This window comes from Engystomops pustulosus, chromosome 5, assembly GCF_040894005.1.
Source record: "Engystomops pustulosus chromosome 5, aEngPut4.maternal, whole genome shotgun sequence".
Classification (NCBI taxonomy): Eukaryota; Metazoa; Chordata; class Amphibia; order Anura; family Leptodactylidae; genus Engystomops; species Engystomops pustulosus.
In genome coordinates, this window is record NC_092415.1 from 163,635,734 (window position 1) to 163,657,943 (window position 22,210).

At 35.0% G+C, this 22,210-nt stretch overlaps 1 protein-coding gene and 1 long non-coding RNA gene across 5 annotated transcripts in view; one reads left to right on the forward strand and one right to left on the reverse strand.

The window, feature by feature from the left end:
• LOC140133450 (uncharacterized) overlaps positions 1–22,210 on the forward strand; it is a 125,836-nt gene that overhangs the window by 102,541 nt on the left and 1,085 nt on the right. Inside the window, exon 2 of the long non-coding RNA XR_011855896.1 lies at positions 21,925–21,995. This is a non-coding gene — a long non-coding RNA (uncharacterized lncRNA). The remainder of the gene's footprint in view (positions 1–21,924; positions 21,996–22,210) is intronic.
• KCNH8 (potassium voltage-gated channel subfamily H member 8) overlaps positions 1–22,210 on the reverse strand; it is a 252,604-nt gene that overhangs the window by 79,675 nt on the left and 150,719 nt on the right. For all 4 annotated transcript variants that reach the window (XM_072153654.1, XM_072153653.1, XM_072153652.1 and 1 more), the window contains exons 5-7: positions 17,403–17,643; positions 10,959–11,116; positions 6,788–6,995 (exon numbers count right to left, since the gene is read on the reverse strand). In XM_072153654.1, the coding sequence (XP_072009755.1) occupies positions 6,788–6,995; positions 10,959–11,116; positions 17,403–17,643 (607 nt within the window). The remainder of the gene's footprint in view (positions 1–6,787; positions 6,996–10,958; positions 11,117–17,402; positions 17,644–22,210) is intronic.

Genomic DNA, 22,210 nt, shown 5'->3' on the forward strand with positions numbered 1-22,210 from the left:
AAATGCAGACCTTACATAGTCTAGCAGGGCAGCACAAGACCACCAGAGCCCCCCCACCTTAAAGAAAAATTAGCCCATTCCATGCCAAACCATGTGCTGATTTTTTTTTTCTTATATCCCTAGATAACATGGATAACGGCTAATATCTCTGATGGTCTGTAGTGATGAAAGATTCAACATTAATTTTCAGTGTGTAGACCAGTATTTTTCTGCTAGGTTAGTTGCAGGTCAAGTTGGGGGGGATTGGAAGATGTTGAGCCTTCTACAATTATTTAGGAAAGGGCATTTGCTAAAATTACTGCACCATCTCATAAAGTTCTTGCAAAATTATTGCAAAAGCTCAGAATCAGAGAGAGAATGGTTATTGGGAGTTACAAAGCTGCTATGGAGTTGCAGCTTGGCAACATCAAATGTTTAATGTGACAAATCCACCAGAAACTTTGGGAATTACTGTGAGTTGGATCAGATATATTTTGTGCCATTGGTACTAATATGCTGGAAATTTCTATAACTTGTCTATTGTATTGTATAACCAACATAAAGTTTAGGATACTGGGATTTTACAGCATATATAACTCCCATAGTCTAACAGTTGATAAACAGTCCCACGTCATACAATTCTCTTACATGCTAAAAATACAGCAATAACGGCTATGTGCTGCACACCTCTCTCATGGAGCTACAAACAGTCAAGGGTTGATCCAGTAAACCCAAATTGTAAAACATAGAAAATAAGTTCTGAATAAGTCTCCTGATTCCCTTGCTTCCGTATGTCTTTCTCTTCCAATATGTCACTCCCAAAATAGAGCAGTTCACACTCCTCCAGCACAAATTCCTGAATCCTTCGATTAGAATATACCGCTATTCAGACCAACACTGCGTTTTTCTTGTGACCTCCTCCGTATGCAACATATGTTGCTGTAGATCGCTGGAAGAAATTCACCCGCAGATAGCGCAGTACAGTTTACACTCAGGATTTATTTAGGTTAATAACATACTCACAAAAGAGCGATAAAAATGTGCATATAAAACTCCAATATGGGACGCCAGCTGCACGTTCTCGCCCGACCCTGGGTTTCGCCCGGTTTGGCTTTTTTCTGGGGCGTTGCTGTTGCATACGGAGGAGGTCACAAGAAAAACGCAGGAGTGTTGGTCTGAATAGCGGTATATTCTTATCGGAGGATTCAGGAATTCTCTTATATGTTGCATTATTTTTTTTTTTACAAACATAGAACATATCCATGTATAAGCACAAAAAGTGCAGTACAATGTTCCGGTAATTGGTTGTGAGAGAAAGAATCCAAATGGTAACGCTTTTTAAAAGCCATGAGTATTTTCGATTTTTGCAATGAATTGGTTTATTGATGGCATAAGGGGGTTTTACAGTGACTAGAAATAACGATTCTTGCTAAATCCAATACTTTGCACATTAATAATCTCTGCAGAGGGGAAATAGTTTGAAGTCTAAAGCTCAGAAGTGCCCGAGCTGATGTTTTATTTGGAATGGAATCTATTAGTTGCTGTAGCAGTCCCAAAGATCAAAGTGCCTCTCATACTGCAACATCTCCAGCACAAGGGGGAGGAGCTGAGGTAAGCAAGGTGTAAACATTCTGGCATTTAGCACCATCTAAGCATTATTTTAAGAGCTGTTACAGAGTGCGTAGCACATTTTAGGGCTTTATAAACCAGAGAGCTTTCCCTCATTCCCCAGTTGGGATACTACAGTCTAAATTCCTCTTCAATAGTCTGAAAGCATAGTGATTGCGAAAATTTAAGTAAGCGGAAAGATGGGAAGAGTAGCTAGCTTTGACAGTCTCATGTCATAAGTAAGGTCATGTTTTTGAGGGATTCAATGAAGTGTTTTATTATAAGATATGGAAAGAGGGCAGCATTATATATTAGTGATTGAGTATTTAACAGTATCTAAAGATAGCTCAGACAGTCGTAATTTGGTATGCTTGGCCTGGGGAGCTCTATGAGATCAAACCACTATGTTCAAAAGATTACAAGTCAGGGATAGGATGGGTTTATCAGTAGGTAGATTTCATAGGCTAGCAGTTAGGTGTTAAGGTCAGCATTAGATGCTAACGTTTTTGCCATCTTCATCCAAGGGGTAGCAGAGTTAAGCCACAGAAAAGCTTGCTTAAAGGGGTATTGTCATCTGGGCATTTATATGTAATTTAATTCATCTGCCATATGTAAACATTTCTTCAATTGGATGGTATTAAAAAAAATGTTCCTGTGTGAAGATACTTTCTCATAAATGTAGCCATGTTGTCCTTTTGAAACAAGATATCTTCCTCGGATACGACCAACTCACATTTTGGCAGTGGTGGCCAGACATGCAGTATTGAGTTCTACCTGACCACCTGGATTCAGCAATCAATGCCACAGGATGGCGGTGGGACATACAGTAACTCCCAGACATTTCATATACAAAAACTTTATGAGAAATTATCTTCAACTAAACATTTGTTTAGTTAAAATATGATGATTATCAAAGTAGTTTTTTTTTATCTTTAGTCTTATTTTTGTCAGTTCTGTTAAAAAATTGGAATCTGGAAAAATTGTATTCTTGATGGAAATCAGCCTGATCTAGGCACTTAACTTTGGATCTTAGATGCTCTGAATTGGAAAGTCTTTCTTTAGTACTGGAGGATGAAAGCTTTAACAGAGAAAAAGCTGTTTGTCCAATGGAGGTAACTGACATTTATTAGTCCAGTCTGTTTATTTATGCACAAAGACAATTAGAAACCTGGGACCATGACAGTTAGCTCCTATTTAGTAAGAGCTTGAAACATGTAGGCATTCTCATGTGGATGTATATCTTTGTCACCTGTAAATGGATCAATGAAGAAAATGAAAGTTTTTAACTATTTTTGGAGTGCTGGAGAAAATTTCTTATCATCCTTGTGCATATTGACAATGTCTACTTAGGAGAGCTGTAAATTATCCACTTCTCCTTCGTCCTGACATTGTAATACAAAGGTGAGCTTGCCATTCCATTCTTTACATTGGGTTTTATCTCAGAATCTAAGAAAACTAGGAAATTGTCTCACAATATATTAGAGGAGTGTGCTAATTTTTGTGCCTTTTTAGTATATGACAAAAATTACCATCAAAACTGAAATAATTGTGTGTCAACAAAAATTGAAGAACCCACTGAGTACACTATTCCGAATTAATGTCTCATAATTATCTCATTTAAATTAAATTTACATATATACTTATCAGGATTAATAACTGCAGTAAATTTGTAGTTGACAATAAAAAAAAAATTTGGATGAAAAAACTTTCTTTTCATTTTAAAGGTTTCTAGAGGAGTACTGTATATAAAAAAGCATATACATTCTAATATCCTTATCACATAATAAGATTTCTAGCCCCCAACTGTTTCTAATCATACCTTTTTATCATACATCAAATAATATGATCTTTATATTTTAAAGTACACAGCAGATATGCGACCGGAAGTCAGGAATTCATTTTCATATTAAATGCAACAGTTAAACAGTTAAAATCAATAGTGGATTATAATATAGGCGGTTTGGACAATAGCCCGGGGACCATTGCCACCCAAACCAACCACCAAATTTAATACTGTGAAGAACCTTCACCCATGAAATCCTCTTATACCTGTTCCTGCTCTCAATATACATGAACACAAGAGCCATTTCAGTACATGTGAAGATCCTCCTAAGGTCCTGAAACCGAAGATTGAAAGCAGACAGAAGGGACACATCCCCATTCCCCAATAAGCTTTATTCTAGTACCATGTGTAGGAAGTGAAATCCAGAGCTGTATAAGCTACAGTACTCATACAGCCCAAGGCCCATGGCAGTCTTAATCTGCCCCTGGTTAAAATGCATTACAAGTATTGTCCATGAGTTAACCTAGATGGTCTATTCACACCACTGATCAACTGTTCAGCTGAGCATAGAAACAGATTTATAACTGAAGCCAATGGCTCCATGAGTAAATTTCACGATTGTAGCTGCAGCTTCCATAGAAGTGAAAGCAAGTTGTGGCTACAGTTACAGTTTCTAGCCACTACACAGGAGATAAAAGCTTCCATTTCAATGTCTGTGTTAACACTGGTCGTCAAAGCTCAAAATTAATTAGAAATTGATGACCTTTCCTATAAGCGATAAAAGTTAATTCCAGAACAATGTTTGCCAAACCTCAAAGCAAACTCATAAAATATGCCTAAAAATAGGCAAACTAAATTTGGCCTCATACATCATGTGTACAGAACAGGTATGTCTATAATAAGTTATGGAGTAGCAAGGATAAACAAACATAATTGCGGCCATTGCCTAGTGAGCTGAATGAGTAGTAACCAGCAACAAATATTTAGAGAAATTATTAATAATATTTTAATAGGATATTATACAGACAACAACTTCAGATCTATTTGTGCATCCTTGACGCTCTGAAAACCATAGGCTATGAGTAACTGTCCCCTCACCCCATTTATTGCCTTATAACTTTTAAAGCTTTATTCTGTCCAACAGTTCTTAATCAAATGTTTTGTTAAATTCATGTATTTTTGGGCAAAATCAACCACTTCACCTCAGCTAACATAATTCATCACATGTAGATAATTCAGGCAAACATGGCCTTACTACACTAACTTACTTGGCCTATTATGTTTGGTTATTATGTTTATGTTACTTACAGCTGAAAGGAGCAAATGTATTTGAGCTGTTGCGGAGCTATTACCCTATAACACTGCCACAATTAAAATCTTCAATATGACCTAAAGTGGTTGCTCAATAATAGCATTGTTGCAAAATGATGACTACCCCTGGGACTTCTACTGATTAGAAAACATAGATCTTCCATCCCCTGGTTGAATAGAGTCTTTATGCATTCTGCTGCTCTGATCAAAATCTATGAGACTGATGTAGATTGCACAACACTGCTCAGAAATATATGGTCAGGACTAGAAATAATTGAAAGAAGCAACAGCAATGCATGCAATATCATGGTTCAAGTCAAATGAACTAATGGGATCCCTGCCTTGGGGATACATGAGGGTCCCAGGAATAAATTTATATTGTGGGACAAAATCTTTACACATTTCGACAAAGAATGCAATTTTAATATATGCAATTGAAAGTTACAATTTTTACAATGACTTGACAACTGCTTAAAATTATGATCAGAAATTCTCACAAATGACTCAGTGGGGGTAATTAATTATTGAACTGGCACCTTACTTCAGTTCTACGTCTGTTTTGCAGTTGCTCTGCAGTCAGATTCGTTAAAGTGGCTTTGGCCCTTGATAAACTTGCCGGCAGTGTATTTTGCTGTTTGGGTTATATGAGACAGTCTCATGAAAATACACCATGGTGGGGAGTGGCATAAATTTGAGCCAATGAATTCAGTTGTATTAGGAAAACAAGTATATATACAAATAATTAATTTGGCGCAGGTAGTACCAGGCTGTATATGATTTTTTTTGTACTTGGTGATAAAAGCTTAGGGCCAAAAATATCAAATTCTATTAATGAACGGGTATCAATTGTCATTTTCGCCTCTTTGCAAAAATGTTCAAACCGATGATTGTTTTTAAGCATCAGAACTGTGCTTTTTAGAATTTCTGCTTATTTCTTTATTTACACTGTTCATGTTATCTTTTTGATATATATTGTACTTGTAAAAATGCAACAGCTACATGGTTAATAGGTAACATTTACTATGTAGATGTACCTTTGCAGGTACTGGGAATGGGGAAGATCATTAAATATAATTTTTTTTTTAAACCACAAATATGACATTATATATCAAACTGTAAAGTAACCAGACATGTCCCTTTAGGTCATATTTCCAATAACAAGAACACCCATTGATCAGTTATTTTGCATAACGTTTGCACTAAATGTTAGCTAATAGGTAGTGTTCCCTGAGGACTAATCCACCCAGGATGACATAACAACACATTAGATATGCTGATGCTCTGTACGCTAAAACAAACAGCTGGAAGAATACATACTGTTGGCAGACACGTTTTGTAAAGTACATATTTAGCATCCATCCATTAGATTGCAAATATTGCAACAGTCCATTGTATTCCAGCAACTGTACTGTGTTCTATCTATAATAGCTAATTAAAGAGATTCCCAAGACATGTCAACTAAGAATGCTTAATAGGTTGGGTCCAAGAGGCTGTAAAGAAAACTGAACTAGATGTTCACTTTAAGTTGCTAAAATAAATAAATTGCATAAATAAAATAAATTGCATATTTATAGACAATGTCAACATTTATTAAAGTGTTTGCAGCAGTTTTCTGTCTGTCTTTGTAGTAAAAAGAACATGCTTGCACATGTATTTATAAAGTGTCTGCACCAGTTTTCCCGGCTGCACTGAAAGAAAAGACAGAAAATATGTGCACCTAAAGGGGTGTACTAGGGCTTAGTCAGACCATTTGCCACAATTCTGCAACATGTACAAGGAGCAAAAAAGAAGAAATGGTGCACACTTCCCAGATCCATGAAGAACATGCACAATTCATGAATCTAGCTCACGCTGCAAACTCCACTGGCAAACTGCACATAATACAGTTTGTACTGTTGTTGATAAATTTGGGTCAATGACTCAAAAATCGTCAAATTTTATTGGTAAATGGAGCTTTATCTAAAGAAGCTCCAGTACCAGAAAAAAGAAATAAAGCATTTGTTTTATTCACAGAAAGTATGTTGATAGATTCCCTAAAGGATGTTTGAATATTATTATATTCATCAATTTCTGGTTAAAGTACATCCATGTTTAAATATGTCTTACCTATATCCCAGGTGAGGGGGTTATTTTCTTCCATTTCCATTTTGCCGATGACATACCAAATGCAAGCCATCCAATGTGCCAAAAGGGCAAACATAGACATTAGCAAAGTAAGAACTATAGTGCTGTGCTGAGAATAACGATCCAACTTCTGAAGAAGCCGCAGAAGCCGTAACAATCTGATGGTTTTCAAAAGGTGAACAAGAGAAACCTACAGGGTAATCACAGTTATCATATTAACACCAAACTAACTTTAACTTTATACACTACATTCTTATATTGATTTTAGGAATTAAAAATACACAAATTATAAATTGCCATTTGATTGACACAAATAGAACAAATAGATTTTTAATAACAAAAAACAACTACATATAGTTCAACAATGGACAAATAATAACGATTTTTAAACAATTTTTGGACTATATATGACATTATCAATTGTACATTAAATATAGGATATGGGTTTCATTTTTACCTAACCAGATGTTTTAAAGAGAAATGAGACATGAATCTAATAACAATGGATTGACAGGGACAAAACAAGGCATGACTGGAACCTTCTATAAAGACAGTATACATGCTACTTAGTAATAGCATACATACAATAAAAATGCCTATTTATTTTCATTTAGCTGAGTTTAGAACATTTTTTAAGTACAATCTGACTTTGACTAAGACACGAGGCTCTTAAAATATTCCAAAATAATTTTTAGATTGTAACTCTATTTTCTGTACCCTGAGGTGTGGGGTAACTCCATCTAAACTATTCCTGGGATTTTGAAAAATGTTTCATGTTCATCATTGATTGTATGATTTGTTATGACAGAGATATCACATTATTATTGTTGTGTAAGATAAATGTCCTCCTATATAAAGAAATAAATCTATATAAATGAAGTTACCCGTAAGCATAATTATAAAATATATGATTATTTAAAATATAATTAATTTCCTTTTTATAATGCCTAATTCTAATGTTTATTCATTAGTTTTATGTTCAGAGGATATTCAATTTGTAATAAGAGAACATTGTATACTCTAAATGTTAAAAGATATTCATCTAAAAATGTTAAACTTGATGTCCGATGATTGTTTTATTACCCTAAATATGTTGTTCTTAGCACTTTTTGAAAAAGATGTTAAAATATTTTACACATAAACAAAAACATGTTAAAAAATAAAAAAGGTTAGTTGAGAAATTTATGATTAAATTAAAATTTAAAAAAATATATTTATTTTTTATTGGTATGAGCTGAAAAAAGTTTAAAACAATAAATAAATGATATATAGAATTGAAATCATTTAATGCCAACCCTGATGAAAAGAAGAACAGGATGCAGATGCTTAAAGAAAATGATAGGCCCTTTAGTATAAAGTGGAGAGATAGACTAACATTTGGCATTCATTCCTTGGTGCGTACCAGGTTGTCCTTTTGTGGGCATATGCCAACGTCATGGATAGAAGGCAGCAAGGGAAGCATTGTAAAAAAATAGAGAAAAATAAATGTCTTTTTTCAAAATGTGTTGGTTTTAGTATCTTAAAAAATATATTACAGATCACTGCTACATTTTCATTTACTTATTGACATAGTTTTGTACTTTTTAATGTTCTGGCATCTTTTAAACTATTAATTTCCAAATAGCTTTTTCTATTTCATTTTTTCTATTTTATTTCTAGGTAATAAGATTCAATAGTTTTTTTTAAAATTTCAATTTTAAGTTTATAAATAATCACTTAAATGATTACTAGAAGTAGTTGTGATTAAAGAAAGAAAGTCATGGCTATACTTAGAACAATTAAACAGTCAGTTTTTAAGTCTAAACAAGGAATACTTTTTCGTTTCAGCAAAACTTTATTGATCAGGAAACATAAAGTCACCTTACAATAGAACTGGAAGAAATATTTTTAAAGGAATCCTGATACTTCTAATAATTAACCATTACATTTTAATTTTCACTACAATAAACTTTCACGGGCTGAACAAATTATCTTATATGAATATAAATAATATTTGTTTTGTACCACATGAATGAATTACTGTTGTTAATAACTTTATATACCTAAAATTAGTATAGGCAGAATACTTTTAAATGCCTGTAAGTAAATTTTTAGAGCATGGCAAATTTTACTTATTGTACATCCTCCCTAACTCTTAAGTTAAATTTCTGAATAGGAAAGTTGCAGATAAGCAAATATAATTACCTTCAACAGCAGTCTCAATATTTTATTTTATGCATAATGAACCAGACATACCCTGAGATTGCTTTAGCTACACTGATGCAGAAACATATCTTGTTTATACCTGAACTAAGTGGTTTTCCAAAAAAAAAACCAAAACCTATAAGATTATGATAATGAGGCTTTGACACACCCCTGGCTTGGCGCTTCTCCTCTTACCCTAATAATGCACTGCTCCAGAGATTGATTTAATCACTGTGTTGTCCCTGACTGGCAGAAGTAATCAATCACTGCACCATCCCCCAGCTGCTGTGTATGAGTCATCCAGCTCAGGTTTATTAGTCCTGTCTAGACAGTCCAGGAAGCTCTTTGTAATGTGCTTATGCATGACAGGCAGTCTTCACCCTGATTTTCAAAGGCCCTGTATTTTATAATTGTTTTTTGAGCAAAACCACTTGGATCAGATATGTTTCTGCTTCAGTGTAGCTACAGCATTCTTATGGTATGTTTGGTTCGGAATGCGTTAAAACAAATGGTAGATTTCCTTTAAATTAAAATATCACTATTTATTTTTCACAAAGCTTGTAAATTTATTTTATTTCATGTTCAGAAGTGAATTTTGGCCAGTACTAGTATATCAGCACTGTTCATCCCCCCTAAAAGAATATGTTATAAAAGACTAATAAGGACTTGAAGATAGGTATCCCCACTTATCAAGACAATGTAAGATTGTTGTATTTAGTCATATGTTGGATGTGTAATAACTATGGAATGAACGGAGCGACCTTTCTTTTTAATATCCGCTCTATAAGAATGGTGATCTTAATTGGTAGTTCCAGTGATACAATACCAACTTTAAAGCTGTTCTAAGTCTTCTGCATACTTATCAGTATTGTCTCTAGCTTGTTTTATTTTTTGGGGGGGTTTTAGAGAATGAGAGTCAGTCAATTAAGGATTGAACTGTAAATTATTAACTTTGTGATGGCTCAAATGCGGCTGCCAAAAATATACAAAATTTAAAGGTTGGTAAATAAAAAAAAGTTGCAGAAAAATAATAATATATTCGAATTATCTGTTGCCAGAACATCATGAGGACATATATCTATGTGAATAAGTAAATTGAGCTCCTGTGTGGTAAAACACATGCAATAAACATTGTGTAGTAAATTAAATGTTTCAATGTGCGCTAAAGTGACAGTTAAAAAAAATCTGAAAAATTGTGAGTAATCTACACATTGAAAGTCTTAAAAGAGATAAACATTCAAATATATTTTGCCATGCTCTAGGTATTTAGGTGTATGAAAATATATTCATGCTAAACTAAAGAATAATTCTACTTTCATATAATTGAAAAAATTCATATATTCTTTTCTATATATTAAATATTAAACTATTTGATGTGATGATAATTATAGTTAAACAGACCTACACATCTAGACTAACTACATCTGTAAGTCAAATTGCCCTTAAAAAATGTATTAAAATATATGCTGCTTGAAGCGTGAGAAATAAAAATATTGCTGAGGTAAAGAATATATAAATGTGAACCAATATTTCACAGCAAGATGCATTGTATTTCATATTTGAGATTCAAATGCTTACATAACTAAATTCATAATACATAAGAGACCACAAGCAGCAAATTTTAAATCCTACATGTATAAAATGTTGCTGATTCATAGGCCACCTAGGGTAACAAGATACAAACATAAAGGCATGGGATATGCATCTAGAGGTATGGTGAAGGGGAGAAGATAAAGTGAAGAGTTGGTAAGACTCAAATTGTTTTTGAAGAAAGGGAAAGGATTTTAGTTGACTATATGTAAAATGAATTTGAAAAATACATTTTCTGAATAAATTTTTAACTAAAACCAAATTAAACTATAGCTCATGAAATCTTTAATTTAAAATCATACACCTAACAAAATGGTAAGGATCAGAATCCTGTAGATTGGTGTTTAGCTCTAGATAAGAGATGATGTAAAATACTTACCACTGTGACATTAAAAGCATAAAGAAGATCAAAGGGAAGAGCAGCTATTAAATCAATGACGAACCAAGTTGTAACATAGTGGATACAAATAGATCTTGCTTTAAATATAACTTGGCCCGACTTGCTGACATAGGTTGTTCGGAAATTTAAAATAATATCTGCTTGGCACCGAAAGAAAAAAAGAAAAAACAGAAATGACTTATTATGATAAAGAGGATTTTGCACAAGTGGATATATAAATGAACCCTTTAGAAAATAAAATCATAGGGGGAGATTTATCAGACGTCTGAGGTAAAACTGTTCTAGTTGCCCATGAAAACCAAACAGCTGTGGGAAAATGAAAACTGAGCTCTTATTTGCTGCCATGGGTAACTAGTAGAGTATAGTGGAAACTAAATGGGTAACTAGAACAGTTCTGCTCTCAGACACTTCTCATAAATCTCCCCCATAGACTGAGGAATTAAACTTCACTTCAAATAATTTATACAGAAACACATGCCACGTGGACTGCTTTTGGCTCAGTACTATAGAGCAGTAAACCTTTGGTCACTATATGGACCACCTATGAAATAATGAAAACCCCATTATTATATTTTGTACTACACAGCGGACTGAGTTAATAATGTAAGCCACTAAAGATAACAAGATCTACATATGTATTTAAAGATGTATTTAAGTAAAACTGAAATCATAAAACTGCTAATAAGTATACTAAATGGAAGTGTTATGAACAATATATTTGTTAGCTTTAATTTAAAGTGTTATCTTAACATGAAATGAAGACTTTTATTTTTCTTATAGATCGTCAACAAACAGTATTTTCAATGTAAACGGGAAATGAATATGGGTTAAATTCATCACCCATAGTATAGTAAGATAATATACCCTTCACTGGCATGCACAGTGGCTTCCAGTTCATTTCATTTTCATTGACATAGACATAACTTTTTTGTCTTTTTCTTAGCAACAGAATCGTTCTCGTCTATATATGATCAAATCTGTCCTATGTTTCTTTAATGTACAGGTCTTCACTAATGAAAGGAGAATTACATACATGCCTGAGGTTTCTTAATTTTAACCGTGATATACCTACTTTCCATTAAAAAAATACACAGACAAATTGCAAAAAAAAGTCTCTTCAATAACTTTTATCGCATCAAGATATGTTCAACCTCCTGAAACATAGGTCTGTGGACGTACATTTTACTACTATCTAGTTAACTGAATGGCTAACAGCTGAGTAAATAAGTATTGCTACGGTTGCATTGTAAGCTGTCATCAGATAATTCCGATATCACAAGAAAGAATAATAATCTGCCTTGCTGCTGAAAGACGATGTTTGGTTAGTTTCTCTATTCCTATGTTTGTTCATGGTACAATGTAAAGGAAACATGTACTATTTACAATGACTGCCATAATCTATCAGTCTAGAGATAATTTACTTCATCAGCATGCTAAGCTTCCACTGTAAATTAATATTATATATTATAAAAATATTATAATTCAGATTTTAAATCTACATTTAGAGAAAAAGGTCTAGACTGCACATTGCAATATTGGTGTGATAATATAATATGTAAAAGAAAATAATAAATGTTCCATTACATAAATTAATAATTAAGAGATAAATAAAATAAATTTTAAGAAAAAGAGAAACTAAATCAGTTTCAACAATCTGACTTATATAATATATATAGGCATAAATTACTACTTAGGCTACACAAAGCTGGGTGGCATACAAAGGTGGGGATTAGTGTAACTCACCCCTCCCCCAATACCGGGTGCCGTAGACCCATATGGGGGCCATGATCTGGCCGTTAATTGTAAGATATGGACGAATGGGGCCTTACAGTAGTATGTAGAATAGAATATAAATATATACCATAGTTTATGTTCCATATTCTTACAAGCTCATTTCTTCTTATCTAAAAATAACACTCTAAATAAAAGACTGAAGAATACATTTTATTGGTATGCATTAACATTTCTACTAGCATATTTCAGAAGCAGTCTTGTTTGCCATTGGTATTTTTAAATATACATGAACTCCTGGAAGAATGATGAATAGAATGTAAAAATGCTAATCGCAAACAGAGCCTCTTATGAAATATAGTAGAGAAAACATTGAGGCTTACCATATAAATGCAAAAGGGATTAAAAATTATTTGGTCAAGTTTGCAAACAACACATTCGAAAAAGCCACATTACTGATAATTCTATTAGAAATTGAGAGTGGGGAGAAAAAAACTAGGGGGGAGATACAGTGCCTTGTGAAAGTATTCGGTCCCCTTGAACTTTTCTAACTTTTGCTACTGTTCAGGCTTCAAATATAAAGATATAGGGGGTAATTTACTAAGGGCCCGATTCGCGTTTTCCCGACGACGGAGGAACTGCCTTAGTGAATCGCCGGAAGACCCGAATCCAACCGCAGAGAACGCGCCGCTGGATCGCGAATGGACCGGGTAAGTAAATCTGCCCCATAGAATTGTATTTTTTGGTAAACAATCAAAAACAAGTGGGACATAATTATGAAGTGAAAGGAAAGTTATTGGAAATTTTACATTTTTGTAAAAAGTAATAAACTGAAAAGTGGGGCATACAATATTATTTGACCCCCTTAAGTTAATACTTTGATTTGCCCATTCTAATACCTGGATATGTTTATTTGTGAACCTTACATTGTAGATTTTGCTTTATGTTTGGAATCATTGTCGTGGTGAAAGATAAATCTCTGTCCCTGTCTCAGGTCTTTTGCGGACTCCAACAGGTTTTCTTTGAGAATGGTCCAGCATTTGGCTCCATCCATCTTCCCATCACTTATAACTATTTTCCAAACCATGATGCTGCCACCACCATGTTTGACAGTAAGGATGGTATTTTCAGTGCGATGAGTTGTGTTGCTTTTACACCAAACATATTGTTTGGCATTGTGGCCAAAAAGTTTGATTTTGGTTTCATCTGACCAGAGCACCTTCTTCCAGATGTTTGTTGTCTTTCAGGTGGCTTGTGGCCACTTTATCTGAATATCTTTGAGGAATGGCTTTCTTCTTGCTCGAGATGAAAGTTTAGAGGGATGGCCGGGTCTTGGTTGATGCAGTGGTCTGATACCCCTCTATTTCAATATGATCGCTTGTACAGGCTCCTTGGGATGTTTAAAATTTGTGAAATCTTTTTGTATCCAAATCCGAATTTAAACTTCTCCTCAACAGTATCACGGACCGGCCTTGGTCTTCATGATGCTCTATGCACTTTAAACAGAACCCTAAAACTATCACAGAGCAGGTGTATTTATACAGAGACTTGATTACACACAGGTGGATCATATTAATTATTAACAATCATTTAGGACAACATTAGATCATTCAGAGATCCTCACTGAACTTCTGCAGTGAGTTTACTGCACGGAAGTAAAGGGGCCCAATAATATTGCACGCCCCACTGTTCAGTTTATTATTTATTTTACAAAATTTTAAAATATCCAATAAATTTAATTCCACTTCACTTTTGTTGTTGGTTTTTCACCAAAAAATTGCAATATTATATCTTTGTGTTTGAAGCCTGAAACGTGGCAAAATGTAGAAAAGTTCAAGGGGGCTGAATACTTTCGCATGGTACTCTATATCATTTTCTTTCTAATGTTGATGCAAAAAAGTCACACATTTTAGTTGAGTTAATTCTTTTGCACATATATCTGCGACTTTTCTTTATTTATACCACAACTTATGACGTACAAGTTTATGATGGATTTTCACTATTTATCAAACAAATCCAGCTGTTTAGACTTAAGATAGTTGTATTGCCCATATGGGACTGTAAAGTCACAAAAACATGTTTAAATGCTCAACTTGGCTGAAGGAAAACCCCTTTGTGACTATTTTGAGCAAAAACTTTTTTACTATTTTGCAAATAAGTGCAGACATTTCAGCAAACATGTGCAAGCCCAAATTAACACAAGGAAAAACACTTATGACAAAATAAAACTCAGAAAAAAAGCCAAACCAAACGCAAGTTTGTGTCAGTAATTGAGGAAATATCTTGATTATAGCAGCTGGTACTGGCATTTTAGGGTTTTTGCAGAGCCCCTGAGGGATGCCTTTTCACTGATTTTAAAATGAGCAGAGCAGGTCTCCGCTCCCCCAGTACTTACTGCTGCTGCTTGATTTCATAGGCAGCGGGAGGGGGAGACATGTTCTACTCATTGTAACAACAAGTAAAAACACTGAGGGGGTCTGGAAACACACTCTATAGCCCCTCAGACTCAATAGCAAATATAAGAAGATTACCACATTCACAGTGCCAAGATATACGAGTAGGAGACCTTGGATTATGATGCTTGATTTTAGTGGTAGATTTTCTTTAAAACTGTATCACAATTAGCTTTGAGGTGTGTTTTTTGAAAAGGGTTTTAAGCCCAGAGCTAGCATGTTCTGCAACCAAGTCTATAAGGAAACTGCTGCCAAAAGTGCTCAAAAACTGAACTTGGTCTCATTTAAAGTAGGATGTAATGGATTTCACCAGAACCATCAATTATGGGCTTCATCATTATTGCTGATCAGTTGTGTCAAACACTTATACCAACCATTACATTTATAGCACTTATTTTTTAGTTAAAATCATGTATAGACTATATAAACATATTTCATCCACAAAATATGTTATTAAAAAATAAAAACAATTATTGGTCGCTAAAATTATGCATCTCTAAACAAGAAAACTCCTATTGAAAATGATTTTTCTAGTAAAGTTGAGAGTTCCATTTTTACAAATTGAGAGGAACATAATACGTTTAAGGTGTGCTTGATAAATGTGGAAGCACTGTGTAACATTCTCTTCCACTTCCATTAATAAAGCCAGATAGGGCTGTAGATTAAAGTAGAAAAGGTTCTGTGACCTTGCAACTGTGTCTCACCCAGTAAAGCAATATGTGAGTCCAGAACAAAGTAAATAGCTTCTATGTAGCAGATAAGATTGCACTATTATATCTAACTGGATTACTTTCTTGCAAAAAGCTATGCCATATCTTCCATTTTATTTATGATCTTATTTTTGTGTAACTTTAGCTTAGAGCTACAACAGGCTTTAACACCCAGGTTTTAAAAATATTTTAAATATTCTATCTATCCATCTATCTATCTATCTATCTATCTTTCTAGTTATCATCATGTTTATGTGATATAATATATAAAAAGATGCCTGAAACAAAAGTGCTACTAGTGGTATCCTACTGGCCTATCCCAGCTTCTTGAGTTACCAAGGCTTTGGTAAAATAATAGGCCACAGAAGTTCACCATAACACAGCCCTACATGAACTAAATCTCACCAGTGGTCTCTATTAACAAATAACCAGTTGAAGGAGTTGTATAAAAATGAATGTGGTCCATGTTGTCATAGGGTCACAGCTGTCCACTTATCAGGAAATGTAAGAGCCCCATGTAATTGATTTACATTTACCAAGCTTCTGTTCACTCTTAGGCTACATTCTCATGAACGTGTGTTTTCTCAAGTCCTGTATTTCTGTGCTGTATGAATCTGTACGAATTTGTATATACGTAATGCTTTTCACCCATATGTGCATATATGCCACCGAATATGGGGGGCTGATAAATGATGAATGGCTGACTATTGGCTGGCTGACAGAATGTACCTCCTACCGGTTTTGGATACTGCATATATATACGGAAGCATTCAGTGCACAACCGTATGCAACCCGTATTTTATACATTCCCATTGACTTCTATAGGGCCTACAGACGCAAATACATAGGACATGCTCTATATTTTTGTATGGCTCAAAAAGGTGCACAATACGGCCATTTAATGCAAACTGTGCTGGCCATCGAAAAGAATAGGGTCGTACGGCTGTTTTAATTTGTTCATGTGAATGCAGCCTAAAAATGGTTTCCAGGAAAACCCCAGGGTGGGCTTAGCCAGTTTAAGCAAAAAAATGACCTTATCAGTGATGTGTTTGCAAAGGCCTTAGCAGTCAAGTACACAAGAACGCTGAGGCAAGTAATAGGCAGTTTCATTGAAACAGTGATTCAATTCTTTTTATGCATATATTATGTGTTGACCTTGAACCATTTTTTTAAATTAGCTTGAAATCTCTTCATGTATTCTGGCTGTCTTTACCAACCAGTAGAGGGAGCCTTATAGTTTTCTTCATACTTTTATGTAATACAGTATCACATATTCTTCTAAAAACCCTGTAATGATTGGTACAGGTAGAATAGCAACAGATTTATAATAAAGATGTCTGTGTATACATAAAAAAACATCCCAAAAAACTAAGCTAAACGTACTATAAAGAAATTGGATATTAAGTCATTGATGGTGCTTACATGATATGAATGAAACTAACAACATGAAAGAATACATTTCTAGGAAAATTATGAAAGTTTATAGAACATACATTAAGTTTGCAGGCTCAAAGAGAAGCAGATCTTACCTATAATAAAAAGGATTTCCACTGATATATCACTAACAGTTGTGCTTCTTGTTGATGACAGGTCATCATTGTCCACAAAAGATACATTGTAAGGTACAGTAACAGCAACATAAAACGTTGCTAATAATATAAGCCAGTCCCAGGCAGCTTTAAAAGTGCTAAAATGTAAAATGATGAACTTTGTCTTTTTTGCATCTGAAACTTTATATTCAGGAATTGCTGGTTTATCTACAAAAACATTCTGCAAAGCAAAGGAAAAACAAAAAATAAGGCTATTTGTGTAAATAAAAAATATTATTTCACAAAAAAATTGGTGGGTCCTAATAGTCTACAAAAAATAGTACCATCTAAAATAGCAACGTAAGTAGTACAACAAAGTAGGATGTATGACCAAACTTTATTCAAAATGATATAATAAACATTAAAAACATTTAAGAGGCACACATGTGCACAGTACAAAATAACCCACAGCTACCTCAAAGTAAATGCAGCTTGTACAGATAAACAATAAAAGTGGGGCTCGGGAAACATGAACTGTCAATCACATAAACATAACGTTCAATGAACAGTACATATGTTGCAAATTCCCAGCCTACATGAAATCCACAGGGCAGTGATGGCGATCCTATGGCACTGGTGCCAGAGATGGCACTCAGAGACCTCTCTGTGGGCATGCGGCCTGTCTCCCAGGCACAGAGTTTGCCAAATATGGCACTTTCCTGCAGTCTCAGGCAGTCCAAGTAGTGCCCTGATATTTTAAAGTGACCCATCCTGTGCTGCCTCGTCCTGTTTGAAGAGTGAGAAGGTGTGGACAGGGTCTGATTGGAGCTCAAAGATTCTGGTAGCAGTAAGTTTGCTACTGCCTAAATTGCCGTGTTGGTACTTTGGGAAAAGCTAGTGTGTTTTGGGTCTCATTTTGGGCACTCGATCTCTAAAAGGTTCACCATCACGCGTATCACCTGTATAATGTATTACATTACTATGCTATTATTATTACTGTTTTGTCGTACAATCTTTTCTACATGCTGTACAAATATGAAGCCCTATAGACCTACACCGAATTGGTAAAAAATCATATATATAAAAAAGTGCCCCCTTTTACCTGCAGGCAGTTTCCTGAACATCAGTGAATGAGAAAACTGACCAACTTGTGCTTACTATTCAGAGCACTTTATTTAAAAGTTATAATAAAGTTTGCAGGCTGGATGTTGTAGAGCAGGAGGAACTGAGGATATAAATGTTTAGATTTAATAAAATACATTGTGTATATCTCAGTTTTAGGCCACATGTACACAACTGTTTTCTTCACATAGAAAAATGGCCATCTTAAAAACAGCCCCATTGACTTTAATGGGAAAGAAAGCTATCTATATGATCACCATATTTCTCACCACACCATGAACTGTCCCACATGTCCTATTTTTGGACGATTTTGTGGTATGGTCTTTCCATAGTATTTCCATAGCTACAAGTGTCTACAAAAGTCTGGATATGGGCATGGATTCATTATGTTCATAAAACTTTTAAATTAAATACTTTGATATGTATAGTGGAGCTGTAGAAATCATTTGTATTTGGTACAAAAATATGCTGTCATATAACATGAATTCAGCAATTGGATTCAAGGGAATTGCTATTGTGAGTAAAGATTCAGCAGTCAAATTGGTAGTTTTTTTTTTAACATTTGGGAAACTTTGTGATTTTGAGGTCAATCCAGGAATTTCAAGATACACCTGGTTAGATATTATGTGGATATCTTTTGGGCACAATTTCATTAATACATTTAAAAAGAGCTAAAACATTATGAAAACCACTGTAACATGTATACCAGTGTCATCCTCTGTCCATAGAATGCAACTAAGTTTGGTGACTGTGTTGATTGAATTGCACCACACCCAGTACTCTGCAGCTCGGCTTTAGTTCATCAGCTGTTGACCTGCTGTGATGGACAGAGTCCTGAACCAGAGCAGTGAACCAGAATTCTGACATCACCTAAAAGGTTCGCGGAATCCTCAGTTCAAGTCAAAGTTCACACTTGACCACGCTAGTGTGAATTTTGACAGCAAATTTCTGATATTTCCTGGCCCCTTTTTTCTTACCGTATGCCTACTGCCTAGGGTGGGCTGGGCAATAGGAAGGGACAACTCTGAAGAGAGTAACTATATTGTTTTTCTAAGGACAGATTGGTCTTTATAGATTGGTAGTCATTTCTCTTCTGAACCAACTGAAATAAAAGATTTTGGACTTTTCTGCTCATTTGTTACGTAACCATGGATTATCGTGTTAAAGAAGATGGGAAACATATCATCTTCCTCATCACATAACCATTTCTGCACAATGCTGCTATGTATACTGTATGTTGGAAGGGGTTTATTTTCAAAGTCACTCAATTAATTTAGGAGAAAGAAGAACTGACAATCCTATGTGACTTTAGTCATCGAGTGGTAATCAGCTTTATCACCCATACTGGAAAATACAACACAGTTATGACAGCCGAGTGCCAAGTAGCAAGCATTTCGCTATAGGCATTGTATTTTAGATTGTACTTGTGTGGGCATGAAATTGTCAAATGGACTGCTAATGGTCCTGCTAGAGCTGTGTATTGTTATTTTCTACCTTCTTGTAGAAGCAAATGTCAACTCAATACATTACCTAAAAAGTCATTATACTTCTCTTCATTAATTCCAATAAACATTTTCTGATTTAATTGACATTAAGCAGCAATATACCAAAAGAAATAATGACATCTGGAAACCCACTCAGGCTGCTACCAAGTCCTTGAACATTTAGATTGCCGATTTATAGGAAGAATAGTGCCAGTAACACAGGAGGAGATTTCACAATAATTTAACGTCACTGTCACATTATGCATAAACATATCACAAGATAAAATAAAAATGTTGTTTTTATGCCCAAACTTATATTGTTATATTACTTAATATAAGACTGGTGTCAACTGGCAATATTTTCAGAAAAGCAACCGCCAATAGCATTAATTACTTATCAGTTAATTACCCACCCAGTAGTAGAAGTTAAGGAAGAGCCATACAGTATTGAAACACATATACAAGCTACTTTGGGTAGATTTTCTGACTGTGCCAGATTAATCACAGTGGACCACATTTATTAAAGTGTTTGCACCTGTTTTTCAGGCTAAATTTGCACTGAAAAGAATGGGCAAACTGCTTTCACGTGTATATATAAAGGTTTGCAACAGTTTTGTGTCATGGTTGCACTGTGTCCGACAGAACACAGAATTCTGCACCTAAAGAATGAGTGTTTTGGTGCCTTTACGGACCATGCACCACATTTATTATAGCGATTAAACAGAATTGTGTTGCACGTTGTATATTAAAGGTGCACTATACTTCCCAAGCAGTGCAGGGGGCGCCAGATTTATGAAGATAGTTCAGTTTTCACTACTTTTCATAAATCAGGGCCAATATCTCATTCAGGGTGATACACATGGCTAATTTCTAAACTGTCTAATATCATTTAACAGGTCCTATTTTTGGGCTAGTTTCTGCCAGAACAATAAACCAAATTTTTGTCACAACTGCACATTTATGGCACATGTTATGTCTCAATGTATCCCACCTTCTGTGCTCACTACTGGAGTAAGATTGAGACAACTTTGTACCCTAGGGAGACTTTGGGTGAGATCTATCCTTTTTCCTTCTTTTTAGTACAAAAAAAAGATGTTTGAGCAGTGGTGAATTTGTACACTTTTCCATATTTGCACCCCCACCATGTGGAGCACAGCATTTGGATGGATTGGCTTTGTTCATCTAATGAATCCAGCTGTTAAGACATAAAAGTGCACAAAAGCTAGCTCGCAGGACAACCAACTTTTTTTTGCACAAAAATGTTAAAAAATGTTTTGAAAAAAAAGTCATATCCTACTCACCAGGCAGCAATGTTAGACTAACAGGCACAGGTCCAATTTAACACAACAAAAATCTAACTAAGACAAATTAAACTAAGAAACAAGACAAAAAGGGGACTATACTGTCAGGCAACTAGCAAAAGCAAAGCTAAATCTCCCCAGTGTCTTTCACAAGGGGTTGTAGCCTAACGCAGAGTTGAGACCAGAACATAAGGCTACAGAGGGGTCTTGGGGGAGGAGGGAGGAGAATTGCGTTATTATTAGAGATGAGTGAGCACTAAAATGCTCGGGTGCTCGTTATTCGAGACAAACTTTTCCAGATGCTCGAGTGCTCGTCTCGAATAATGAGCCCCATTGAAGTCAATGGGAGACCCGAGCATTTTTTTGCTAAAACAGAACAGTAAAAGAACAGTGCTTAATTAAATATTCCAGATGTTTCCTGATGTTTTGCTTGTTAGAACACATTGAAATAACACTATTCTTCACTTTGCAGGTGTGCGCGGGTGTCTCCCGCTAAGTTCGGAGATGTTCGGAACATCTGGAATGTGAAGAATATTATTCTTCCAATGTGTTCTGCACTTAAAAGGTCCTGTATTCACTGTTTTTAATGTTTTAATTCTATTCTTCACTTTGCAGATGTGCGCGCGTATCTCCGTGAACATTCCGTATCTCAGTGAACATTCAAGCTTGAATGGTCAAAGGCTATTGTAAGTGTACAAATACCACTCTACCACCAACCATGCACCCATTATGCTCATACACAACTACTTGTAATGGAGGTGGCATAAAGTGGAAAATAATCACAATTCCTAGCAGTTCGGAAGGAACTGGAGATTATCTCAGGGCTTGTACACCAGAAATTTGACGCACAAGCCCAGTGTGATGAGCACATGTTGTCTCAATGGACTGCCAACGAGTCGCA